This window comes from Convolutriloba macropyga, chromosome 4 (genome assembly GCF_964194025.1).
Source record: "Convolutriloba macropyga chromosome 4, txConMacr16.3, whole genome shotgun sequence".
NCBI lineage: Eukaryota > Metazoa > Xenacoelomorpha > Acoela > Convolutidae > Convolutriloba > Convolutriloba macropyga.
Window position 1 is genome coordinate 43,559,527 of NC_134471.1, and position 14,051 is coordinate 43,573,577.

The 14,051-nt window shown below is 34.5% G+C and overlaps 1 protein-coding gene across 1 annotated transcript in view; it reads right to left on the bottom strand.

The window, feature by feature from the left end:
• LOC142337695 (uncharacterized) overlaps positions 1 to 14,051 on the bottom strand; it is a 420,762-nt gene that overhangs the window by 9,797 nt on the left and 396,914 nt on the right. The window contains exon 12 of the mRNA XM_075387138.1: positions 10,338 to 10,468. Within this exon, the coding sequence (XP_075243253.1) occupies positions 10,338 to 10,468 (131 nt within the window). The remainder of the gene's footprint in view (positions 1 to 10,337; positions 10,469 to 14,051) is intronic.

Sequence of the window (14,051 nt, forward strand, 5' to 3'; positions counted from 1 at the left end):
TGAGTCTTGAAATAGTAAAACGAAAAACGTGATCAAAAAGTAAAACGAATTAAAAAAGGAGAGCGCCTAAATAATATCCTTTGAGTCCGATGGCAGCTATTAAAAAAACGAATATAGGCAAGATTAAACTATTCCCTGGAGAACCCAGGGTAAGATTTCATCGGTCTTTAAAACTTCGAGACAGAGAGCTTAATTTGAAAGCTTGAAATTTAAATATAAAAGTCAATTATTTGCCCTAAAACTTAGTATCCTAAACTTAAGTTGTCCTCTCAGGAGCCTCTCAACAACGAAATCACACTTTTGACAGTTGAAACAAACCACTATAAATAATCGGCTGCTTCGCTATCGAAGACGCAGACGTTTGGTTTATTTCAATTCATATATATTGATGATCAGGTCTGTTAATCAGATCAAGTCAACGAAATAATTGGCTTGATCTGAAAAAAATGGAAAGTACCACAACTATTTTTCACAATATTTTTTTCTCGAAATGAATATAGTAGTGCAAGACCTGCTAAACAATCCAAAAAATTAAAAACTGCAAAAAATGCAAAATGAAATAGGAACAGAAAAGCCTTAAGAACTCGGACACTAGTGGTGTCAAAGCCATCAAAATAAATTAAAAAGTTCTAGAACGGTTAACTCTAATGAGACAAAGCAACAAAAAGATAAAAACTTTTGCGAAAAAAAACAAGTAACTATATATTGAAATCTGTAACCACACAAGCAGCCAATGTTAGGAAGCAAAGTATTTGTTTCTCAAAAAGTGTCAAACATAGCAGGCAAATTGTTCGAAAATAGACACCGTTGACCCCACTGACCGGCATTGGGATTGGTAAATATTTAAAAAAAAAACATAGTTGGAAGATTGCCACAAAACAGCCGCGATAGCTTCGTAGATCTGCAGTCTCAAAAGGTTAGCAAAAAAGAGACCAAAAAGAAGTTTTGTCTTCTCATTTAATGCTGATACGTTGAATTAAATAACTCAATAGGTAGAATTTGAATAACTTATTGCATGTTCTGTTAGTTCCTTCTGCTACTCTTAAATAACCTTCAATTAGAGTGACACATACTCACTTGACTATATTTCCTCGAATTCAAGTCACGAAGTCAATTTGAGGTTGAGGAAATCATTTTTGAGAAAGTCGCGTGTGACCAGAAACTTATTCAAGCGAATGAAGAAAAACTCACTCTAACAAGAGCGAAAAAGACGTCACACACGCAATTCAGTTGAAATGAACGAACAACGAAAAAACTAACAGCGGACTCGAAGCGATTGTGACGTCATATGGTCGTTAAAAGCACTTACAACGAAATACAAAAAAAACCAAGAGGAGGTCACAAATAGCCTCAGCTATCGCTGCGCGGTTATTAATAAAGAAAAATTGACAACCGAATTCTTTTCAAAAGGCCAAAATCCGTAGTTTCATTCTAGTACATAAATATGGTGAATTCAGCCGCTCAGATTGAGAACAAAATTCGAGTAAATTTGCTGAGAATTCGAAATTTTATTCAGTCGAAACTAAGAGTGAGATAATTCAAAGATGAGTCTTGAAATAGTAAAACGAAAAACGTGATCAAAAAGTAAAACGCATTAAAAAAGGAGAGCGCCTAAATAATATCCTTTGAGTCCGATGGCAGCTATTAAAAAAAACGAATATAGGCAAGATTAAACAATTCCCTGGAGAACCCAGGGTAAGATTTCATCGGTCTTTAAAACTTCGAGACAGAGAGCTTAATTTGAAAGCTTGAAATTTAAATATAAAAGTCAATTATTTGCCCTAAAACTTAGTATCCTAAACTTAAGTTGTCCTCTCAGGAGCCTCTCAACAACGAAATCACACTTTTGACAGTTGAAACAAACCACTATAAATAATCGGCTGCTTCGCTATCGGAGACGCAGACGTTTGGTTTATTTCAATTCATATATATTTTTAAGGTTCTCGGAACTCATTAACTTTTTTGGTTTCATACTCTCTCAAAGAATTGAAAAATAAATAAAAAGTTGTGTTCATGGAGACACGGAGAGCGACGACTCCGATGCCACTTCGGAGGGAAATGAAATGTTTGACGACAACATACTATCAATGAGCCCTGAGAAAACGAAAAACAATTTTGAATGAGTTTGAAGGGATTGGAACAGATGGGTATCGAGCTTAAATGCAAAGGAACTAGAATTGTTTAAGTGTGACCTCAACGTGCTCCTACAAAAATTCCAATTTATTATTAACGACTACCTGTCTAAATGTTTTTTAGCGAGGCCCAGAAAACCAAAAGCTCAGTTTATCCTCCAAAAACACTCAATTATATGCTGATGTTGACTAACACGATGGCCAGGGAATGGAATTGCGGAACAATATAAACTATCTAGAACTACCACAACGGCCGACGGTTATCAGCAGCCAAAGGTGCAAGGGGAAAGTATTACAAAAGACATGGAAAGGCTGTTTGAGAAAAAAAAGTTCTTAGCAATCACAATCCAGAGAATTTAATAAGAACAGTATACTTATTGATCTAGCATAGCCGGCAGAAAGCCGGAAAACAGCCGCGATCGACGCTTGTGGCCTTCCACTGAATTGAAACAACCAAAGAAATAAGGGAGACAACCAGTCCTTTAATAGGCCACCAGACTTTTCGGGTTAGAGTCGGACTCTCAATTTTATGGGATACATACGCTCTATAAGGAGAAATCCCTAATGGAGCTTTTTCCAAATTAATAATCGAAATCAAAAACTCAAGACTCTAATACTTTAGAATTAGGGCATATACGTTTGGCACTACTTAGATGCACACTATTGACCTTTAACTAGAAAATGTTCATAAAATTTAAAGTTCATTAAACGAGTTCAGAAGTCATTTTTTAGTGAGGTTAGTCACGCAATTGACCTAAAAGCAGAACAAATGAGGTCACGCAAACAAATTTTTAACTGCAAAGCAGTAGAATTGAAACCACGATGTCTCCAAAAATAGCCGCTATCGCTTCGCGGCTATTAATAAACAATTTGCTTTGAGGTCACAATAATAGGGACATAGAGACTTGGGTCATGGTGCAGTGTCTAAGATCCAATTTGAGGGCCTGGGTAACGAAGAAAAAGTTCTTTATTACGAAACATATTCCAAAAATGTTCCAAATGTTCGAAATATATTCCATATATTCCAAAAATGTTCCGCAATTACAAACATTACTACAACAGAGGAGAAATACAACAAACGGCAGGCCCATTATGTCCTGTTTGGCTAATCGAGAAGTAGTTATCATTTCTCCCAGTGGGCAGAAAGGACTTCTACTGCCGCCCTAACCCAAAATTTAGGCCGAACTAATGGTATTATAATGCCCCTATAATTAAAAACTATCAATAATTGGTTGAAAAAAATTGCCGCTGAAGCTGGCTGGGATACGTCAAAACGTTGGACAGGTCATTCACTGAGAGCAGCTACAGTCGCAAACCTAATAGAGCAAAATTGATAGAGCTCAAACTTGTTAAAGCCACAGTCTCAAACTTGAGAGCAAACTGAAATTTAAAAAGTTACAGATCACCATAGCAGCACATCGATGCAAGATTACAATGGGACTGAGTAGATGCAAAATCAAATGTCTATAACTTCATCCCGACCGGTAGTAACTTGTAGGAAAAAGCCCAAATGAGGAGCCCGTTAAATGTTCAAGCAAGTCGAATTGTAGTATTGAAAAAGCGGACAATAAACAAATTATTAGTGGTGGAAATATGGAATTAACTGCAATATTGCTGTCTCTGATCTTGAAGTTTCACCAAAAAGGTCTACTGGGTCAATCACTTAAGCAAAGAGGCATAAGCAAAACTATTTCGTTTTGAATTGGCGGAAAAGATGATTGACATTGCTGAAAAAATTGGAAACATTGGAGACTTTTCTTTCACGAATCTGCCAAAGTGTACTCTTAACTTTGAAATTCAACACTTTCGTAACCTTCAGTTCTCGAAATACATTAGAAAAATCCGAGTCTCCGTTAAGCCCCGTTCCCAGCCCTCGGGCGCAAGTTCACTCGTGTCAGGGCACTAAGTCCTTCGGGAGACTAAGATTTTGATCTAACATATAACTAAAATCTGATCAAGAACATCTGGCGCCTAAATCATTAGAGCCATTAGCATAAATTTGGAATCATTAAACGTTTACGTTTTATGACTACATTCAAAGGCATCTGAGGGCCGATGATATCTATTATTATTGAGACTCAAAAAAGTAATACTAGTAGTTACAATTCAAATTAAAATATAAAAACAGTGTCAAGACTGAAAAACTAAATAGTTTTGCGTATGCCTTTTTGCTTAAGTGATGGACCAGTCGTCAACGAAACTGAGTCATATCACTAGACAAAGAACAGCAAACAGAGGTAAAACCAAAAGTTCGCTAAAACTTTAGAAAAAGATGGGCGTTAAAGTAAAAAAAAAACATAAGCTATCAATTGGAAGCAGTACCCCGATTAGCATGGCCTTAATGATATTAGATAAGACAACAAAGAACAAATACGAGGTCTCATCAGAAAATTTACGAGACCTGTCAATGCTGAGATTACGTAACAACACAAAAAGAACATCAAACATAAACCAACAAATGTTGGAAGAATTGCTCTTGAACGACAGGCGAGGCAATTTAATTCAGGGGCTGTAATGAATGTTTCTTCATGGGTGCAAAAAACCTTTCCCCCACTGGAATTCGAACCACTGACCTCCCAAACCGTCACCCCTAGCACTTCCAACTGCGCCATCAGAACCTTATTCTTGAAGTACTGCAACCAATTTATATTAGCAACAAGCTTTACTTAGTGAGAGCAACAGCGATTACTCAAAAATGAAGAACGAAAGCGTGAACAAGTCACTTGAGAAGTCCAAGAATGTTCTAGAAGAAAAGCGCAAAATTGTCAAGAGAAAAATTTGCATAAAAAAGACACCCGTTTACAATAATTGCTATGAACATCATTCAAGAGCAATTAATGACGGGTCAAACTCAAAAACCCACCAGAAATTTTGAAAAAGAAGTTGTGTTAAAGTCTCTACCGTAGCTTTTAAACTAGAACCTATATAATGACAAATGAAAATCTTAGAACTACTGTACTCGCCCAGCAGATCAGTTGAACAATGCCAACCAAAAAAGAAAACAATCTCAAAATTTGAGAAACTGTGAAATAATCAAACAAACTAAACAAAAACAACCATTGCTAAAACTCTTGTTGCTTTTACCGTCAAGGCCAAATTTGATCAATTTGACTATATCCATTGACCGACGCACAATCCTTGAAAGAAGTTTAATGGCCATTAAGATAGAAAAATCGAGCAATGACAAAAATTGAAAGGAAGTTTCTTAATTTCGCAATAATAAAATGTTTCCTGTCTCTGGAACCTGCCCAGTAACCCAACCAAAAGACATAAAAAGTGTCATTGCAACGTAAAGATCGATAAACTTAGAAGAGAAAAACTCGAGAAAGATTAATACTTTAAAAATTGAAAACAGCAAGTTTCTTGAAAGTTTATAAATTTCGCAATATTCATATTTTCAAAATCAACTTTTGTCTATAGAATCTGTCCAGTAAACCATCTGCAAGGCCTAAAAAGTTTTATTAGCTTTTAAAGATCGACATAATATCAGAAAAAAATCAAGCAATTTGAAAACAATTGCAAATGTTAATGAAATGTTGCTGAAAATTAAGATATTAATTTTATCAGAACTATTTCGTTGTCTCCAGAGGCTTTGCGGTAACCCAATTCCAAGGCTTTCGAGATATTAAAAAGTTGAAAACCATTCCATTGAAGATGTTACCTAGCTGCTTAAATTAAATTTACTAGCCGCTTAATTAAATCTTGCAAAACGCCAATTCAACTTTGACAAACGTCAATTCAAGACTAATCAAACAAAAAACTCGGAAAATGACAAAAAAACCGCAAAAAAATTAAACCATTCAAAAAAGATGACCTTTTCAGCTTGAATTAAGGCCTTCCCAGCAGTTGCACCACTCTAAGCACTTGAAGGACTACAAAAGCTTTGGACCTCTAATGAAACTTAATGCCCACTAGGTCTTACCTGTTTATCCCGTTTTGAAAGATCCAAGATTCTTGGATTGTAAAAAATAGGAGCGCTAAAATAGCCAGGTGAGAAGATGGGAGCGGCTATTAAACAACATAGCTCGCCAGAAAATAGCCGCAATAGATTCGTAGATCGGCAGTCTAAAAAAACAGTAAAAAAGACAGACCAAAAAAATTCGTCTTTTTCATTGAAGGCTGATTTGTTATATTTTGATTAAAATCTGTATAAGTTATTGCTACCTCTATTAGCTGATCTCAAATAACCTTCATTTAGAATGACACACACCCATTTGACCTTATCTCTTTGAATTAAAGTAAATAAAAGTCAATTTCAAAGTGAGGAAGTCATTTTTGAGAGTGAGGTAAGTCAAGTGTAACCAAAATTTAATCACGCGCATGAACAAATAAACTCGCTCCACTAAGAGTGAAAAATGACGTCACACGTGCAATTCAGTTGAAATTGTATGAGTGAATGAACAAAAAGTGGCTATGAAGTCATATGGTCGTAACAAAAATCATGACGATGAAATAAAAAACATAGCAGGACAAGTCCTCACGTACAATTCAAAGAATTTTCATTGACTAAACAGACAAAACTAGACCTAGAATGGACTATGAATTAATTGAGAAAACAATTTTTAAAAAAATCAGATAAAAAATAAGAAAAAATAAAATCAATGTCAAAATGCAGCATGTGAACACAAAAACCACTAGCGAAAAATGAAAATTTAATTCAAACAAAAAAACTAGGCCTAGAATGGCTGTGAATGGATTGGGAAAGCCATTTAAAAAAAAATCCCATTCGAAAAATCGAAAAAACAGTAAAAATCAGAGTGAAATTGCCGCATGTGAACAAAAAAACCACTACCAAGAAACCGAATTTTTGTTCAAACACCGTTTTCTCACTCTACTTTAAACTTAGAGCGAAAAAAATTCACGCCGCAAAACCAATTGCATTTTCGCTCCACTTCCTGTTTCGGCGTGACCAAAATCACTACTCCAATTTGACTTCAAAAATCATAAAAATGTGTGAACCGATCTTAAAAAAACATTGCCGGAAGAATTCCGAAAACGACTCAAAGTGAAAATCTATTTAACCACCATCAAACCACTCATCAGAAAACACTTGCCTCCACTAATTTATGATTTTCTCGAAACCAAACCATAAAACAAAAGTAAAAACAAAAAATCAAATCTGTTAAAATATGATAAAATCTGATCAAATTTTGTCATACCTTGAGATCCCAAAATAACTATCTCCGCCAAAATTACTTCATCAAAACAACTATTACATACTAAAACCACTTAAGTGAATGTTTTAAAAATACTTGAGGCCAAATTATGAAAAAAAGCTCTTAAAAACAACTTGCACTAAAAAACTGGAAAAAGTTAGTAAATTTCTTAATTTTACAAAAGCAAGATATATCAGCTGATCTCAAGATATATCAGCTGATCTATTAGCTGATCTCAAATAACCTTCATTTAGAATGACACACACCCATTTGACCTTATCTCTTTGAATTAAAGTAAATAAAAGTCAATTTCAAAGTGAGGAAGTCATTTTTGAGAGTGAGGTAAGTCAAGTGTAACCAAAATTTAATCACGCGCATGAACAAATAAACTCGCTCCACTAAGAGTGAAAAATGACGTCACACGTGCAATTCAGTTGAAATTGTATGAGTGAATGAACAAAAAGTGGCTATGAAGTCATATGGTCGTAACAAAAATCATGACGATGAAATAAAAAACATAGCAGGACAAGTCCTCACGTACAATTCAAAGAATTTTCATTGACTAAACAGACAAAACTAGACCTAGAATGGACTATGAATTAATTGAGAAAACAATTTTTAAAAAAATCAGATAAAAAATAAGAAAAAATAAAATCAATGTCAAAAGGCCGCATGTGAACAAAAAACCACGAGCGAGAAATGAAAATTTAATTCAAACAAAAAAACTAGGCCTAGAATGAGCTGTGAATTGATTGGGAAAACCATTTAGAAAAAAATCCTATCCAAAAAATCGAAAAAACAGTAAAAATCAGAGTGAAATTGCCGCATGTGAACAAAAAAACCACTACCAAGAAACCGAATTTTTGTTCAAACACCGTTTTCTCACTCTACTTTAAACTTAGAGCGAAAAAAATTCACGCCGCAAAACCAATTGCATTTTCGCTCCACTTCCTGTTTCGGCGTGACCAAAATCACTACTCCAATTTGACTTCAAAAATCATAAAAATGTGTGAACCGATCTTAAAAAAACATTGCCGGAAGAATTCCGAAAACGACTCAAAGTGAAAATCTATTTAACCACCATCAAACCACTCATCAGAAAACACTTGCCTCCACTAATTTATGATTTTCTCGAAACCAAACCATAAAACAAAAGTAAAAACAAAAAATCAAATCTGTTAAAATATGATAAAATCTGATCAAATTTTGTCATACCTTGAGATCCCAAAATAACTATCTCCGCCAAAATTACTTCATCAAAACAACTATTACATACTAAAACCACTTAAGTGAATGTTTTAAAAATACTTGAGGCCAAATTATGAAAAAAAGCTCTTAAAAACAACTTGCACTAAAAAACTGGAAAAAGTTAGTAAATTTCTTAATTTTACAAAAGCACATTAATCCAGTTCTTTTCAGCCAATAGGGCATCCAGATGCTCGCAAAACAATAGACAAGTCATAATAGTCTAAGAAACTTGTCTCAAAAAACAGAAAAAAAACCCGAAAAACTGCAAAAAAATAGTTCCAATATCAGCCATTTTTGTCATATTTCTCAACAAAAAAATGATTCATATCCAAAATTTCCTATACTTATTACTAAACAACTAGAACAACTATTATGAACCCTAAACTTCCACAAATGCCATAAAAAATCAAGGAATACAAACGGCAGTCAAAAACAATCAACAAAAAAATTATAAAAACGAAATGAGTTTTTTTTAATAGTACAAGGAAACATAAAGCCGAATAAGGTTCCTTTGCAATTAGAGCAATTAAAAACTCGCAAAACAATGGGCAAGATATAGAAGGGTGAATAAGACACTTGTGTAAGATTTAAAAAACAGAAAAACTGCAAAAAATGAGAAACATGGATTAAAATTTCTCAATTTTTCTATCATTTTTCCTTAGAAAAAAATGATTTAAACCAACAAAACTTTAGTCAATTGGTATCTAACAATTCCTTAAGTAACAAGCTTCTATTCAAATCCCACTTAAAGCAGTAGAACAAAAAAACAGGTAAAAATCATTAAATTTCGTCTAAAAATCAGCAAAACTGATCAAAAACCTCCAAATTAGGATTAAAAATCAAATTAACTATTTGAAACCTTCAATTCCTATCAAAACAAACCTAAAACTAATACAATATCATAATCAAACCTCATAACCATCAAAAGTTGCAAAAAACTGCTTTTAAAAGCCGCACGTGAACAAAAAAATTTCGCTCGCTTAGAAAAGATTTTTTCACACATCAATTTCTCGCTCTCTCAAAAACAGCGGTGTGAACAAAAACCACTCTCTTTTCGCTCCGCTCTTCACTTTTGTTCAGCATCAAAATCACTCCAAATTTTTTCACGCGTTTCATTTCCCGCTTCAAAATTCACTCCTTAAATTGATTAAAAAAGGACTTCTCCAATACTCCTCTTCGAGTCGTAAAAAAGACAGCGCCCCAATACAATTCAAATTCTTTGAATTGTAAAAACCAAGAGAAGGCCAATAATAGCCCCAGCTATCGCTCTGCGGCTATTAATAACAGACTAAAGTAACAAAACCGAACCAAAGTCAGAATTTGGTCGCATACAAGTTTTTTTAAATTTACGTGAACAAGCATCAGCATTTGTTGTAACGAAAGATACAAATGGAGTCAAAAAATGCGAAAAAGAAACATCGAAGACCTAGTGAAGTAATTTTGCAACATTAAAAAACCAGTTCTTAAAAACTTTGGTGCAAAATGTTTTAAAAAAACTGTACGAGAGCATCGCCGATTAAAATAAGGAACAAAAAAAGATTAACTTGAGTTTTAAAATCCTGTGTGTTGTCAAAAATAATAACTGCTCGTTAAACAATTGCCCGTGATTGGTTTAAACATTCAGCATTAAACTGCCAAAAGCAGAAGCACGAAAGCTGGCTGAATAATTAATCGCTATTTACCATGAAACATTATTTACGTATAAGCAAAATATAGCGCCAACGTATTACAGAATCTAGAGCAAGATATATCATTTTCGTCAAATTTTAAACCGCTGGCGAGTTTTAGGCGATGAGATTACCTTGGCCCATGCAAAGATGTCCCTGTAGACATCAGGGTTGAAGATTGCATCTCTGAGCCTAGAGAGAGGTCCATTGGAGTCAATGGCCATGCACCTGTTGAAAGCGTCACAGTAACCATTCATGTCATCGCCTAAATACACAAAGGCATGTTCCATGAGAGCAAGACTCAACCACTAACACTAAACATTTCAATCTGTAATCGACAAACACTTCGGCAAGTTGTTATAATTGTCGATGATCTCCGGGCTTTACCTGTTCATCCCGTTTTTGAGGACGAAAAGTCAAATGGTCAGACGAAGAGTCACTAGTACAACGACTCCCGCATAAAAAAGATAACCAGACTAAGAAAATTGCTACAAACTTTGCTTGCGAGCAAATCAAAACCATTTATTTCCAGAAACACTGACTTTTAACGATTCCTCGAGCCAGAAGAATCATGAATTTGTTTAATTAATATATGCATCGAGAAGTCACGATTCATATGTATGATTGATTCTTGAATCGTCTACATTATAATGCTAGTAACCATTTTCCCCGTTTTATAATATTCTGGAAAAAGCCCAATCGACCTGCCTACATATAGCGGACTATGTAGCTGCACAATAGACTATGCTGGCTATTGAACATATAAGTAACCTTACCAACTTAAAAATCAAATATTGACTGCAGGTTGAGAATAGCCGATATTGACCTGCTCGAACTTCGTTTGGATGCCAGAGGCGGCAAAATTGACAGCCTGAAATTATCAAAAATTTCGGAAGTGCGAAACTGGAGATTAAAACGCACCACAAACTCGAATTCAATCAAGGCGGTACGAATTTGTGGATGAAGTAGGTCATGCATAATCAAAAATCGTAGAAAATTGCCGGCCAGAACATAGCTGCCAGATAGCCAGAAAATAACTGCACTTGCTTCACAGACTTGAATCTCAAGATATCTGTTCTTCTAGTTTTGTTTTCTTACTAATTGATGTTGTTTCTTATCCTTCACTGTTTGTGTATTTAATAACTTTTATAAAAGCTGCCCTCAAATAACCTTCGAGCCTGAGATATCCTAAGCAGACCTAATCAACTCTGACTAAAGTAAGCAAAATTCCATTGGGAAGCAAGAAAAATTATGTGTGATCATAAATTTATTCATGCAAATGAAACGACCTAATTAGAGTAAAAAAATGATATGCAACTTTCGACATTGCTCAGCTAATAACAAACATAGCCGGCAGATTGCCGGAATAGCTGCGAAATAGACTTGCGTGCCGTAAAATACAGATGGAAAAAGATACAGAAGTGAGTTGATAATAGTTATCGCCGCCGCCTATAAAACTTACAAGTTTATTTCAAAGAAGGTTGTTTTTGGGTGCAAAAAAATTTTCCCTGTCGCGTCTCGAACCGGCGATCTCCGGATTAACAGCCAGTCGCCTTAACCACTCGGCTGTGGGACCATACAATCTGTTTTCTTACAATCAACTTTGTTTTAGGAACAGATTCTGTTTCTGAATAACCGCAATTTAGGTCACGCAGAAAGCGTGAAATCAAGCGCGAAAAAGCCATTTAAGCAGTGACGAGACAGAATGTTCTAGAACAAATGTAAAACGAAAATGAAGCGTCAGACGACGAAACAAAAAAACATAGCAGGACAAGTCCTGAAATACAATTCAAAGAATTGAATGAAAAACTCGGACGCACTCTACCTGATCAGCAGATCAATTGAACAATGCCAGCCAGAACACAAAAATCACCAAAGAATTGAGAAACTAAAAGAATCAAAACTAAACAAAAACAAACTCATTGCTAAAACTCTTGAAGCTTTTAAACCTACGGCAAAACTTTTTCCCTTTAAAAACACCTATTACAAAAATATGTTCAAAACCAATTTTTGTTTCTGAAATCAGTCCAGTATTATATCTGCAATACCTGAAAAATATTCATTGGCCCTTGAAGATCGATAAACCTGAAAATGACCAAAAAATTTAAGATAAAAAAGAAATCAATTGCAAGTTATAAGAAAATGTTGCTGAAAATTGTGATATAAATATCTTCAGAATCATTTGTGGCTCTAGAGGCTATTCATTGTCTCTAGTGGCTATTCATTGTCTCTAGAGGCTTTAAAATGTAGATGTAGTGTTTGCGCAGGATAGGCTTTATTTTAATGTTTTAGTTCATTCTTTTTTGTAATTATTAACCTTATTTTCTTTTGACATGTTAACAATGCTCACTCTATTTATGATACTGTAATATCCTATCAAAGGTAATAGAAGTCTTTTACTACTACTACTACTACTACTATTCAGTAACCCAATTCCAAGCATTAAAAAATCAGTGGCTCATGGATCGATAGGCAATAAATTTTAGAAAAAATTTCAAACTTCAAAATAGAAATTCCTTCTATTAAAATGTTGAAAGCCATTCAATTGCCCCCTAGCAACTATTTAATAAAATATTGTCAAACCCTGGATGCGTTTACCTGGCAACTGAGGCAAGAAAAAAAATAAATAAAATACAAATACTTAAAACAAAAAAACTTAAAAAAAATTGCAAATCCTGTCAAACAATTTCTAAATGTCGAAAGGTTAAATTGTTGAAAACAAATCCAATGAAGCTAAAAACCATGCAGTAACTTTTTTTATCAAAACGTGGAATAGGTTTTCTTGCACTTGAGAATCGACGAATATCAAAAACTGACAAAAACTTTAGGAAACATTAAAAAATTGCAGATCTTATCAAAAAAATGCTCAAATTCGAGACATTAAAAAGTTAAAAAGCATTCCATTGTTACTCTAGAAACTATGCAGTTCCCTATTGACAAACCTCAACGGAGATGAGATTGCCTGGTCCCTGAAACTGGAAAAACTGACAAAATGATGAAAATTTTCAAAAACCTGAAAAAAATGCTAAAATTTGTGATATTCAAAACTTGAAACTTATTCCATGGCAACTTAAAATTTTTTAGTAACTTATTATCCAACCCCTAATATGGGTTTCTTGCCCCTGGGAATCAAACAACTTGAAGGATGACAATAAATATGTCAAAAAACATGAAAAATTTGCAACTTTTGTCAAAAAATGCTAAAATTCATGATGTAAAAAAGTTGAAAACCGTTCCATTACCACTAGAAACTGTGCAGTAACCTAGCATCAAACCCTTTATCAAACCCTAGATGAGGTTTCGTGACACCTAGGGCTAAAAACCTCAAAAAATCACAAAAATTTTCAAAAAACCTGAAAAAAATTGCAAAAATGAGTATCATTTTGTGTGTTTGTGTTTGTAGTACCACGACATATAGCTCATAAAATGGTCATAACAAGCAATTTTGTCTCGCAAAGGGCCTTCATCAGCTTTTAAAAACTTCAACCTTAGACTAATCAAACAAAAATCCCAAAAAAAATCACAAAAAAACACGAAAAATTGCACCATTTTGAGACGAAAAATGACCTTTTAACCTTTAATTAAAGCCATCCCAGCAGCTGCACCACTATAGGCACTTGAGGGACTACTAAAGCCCACTTTGGGCCTCTAATGAAACTTAATGCCCGCTGGGCTTTACCTGTTTATCCCGCTTCGAAAGATCAAAGTCATCGAAAAACGTGTGAACACATCTTAAAAAAAAAAACACAGCGCACCAATACAATTCAAATTCTTTGAATTGTAAAAAACCAAGAGCACCGCAATATAGCTACGCTCAGCTTACAGCTTCGCAGCTATAATAAAAAACA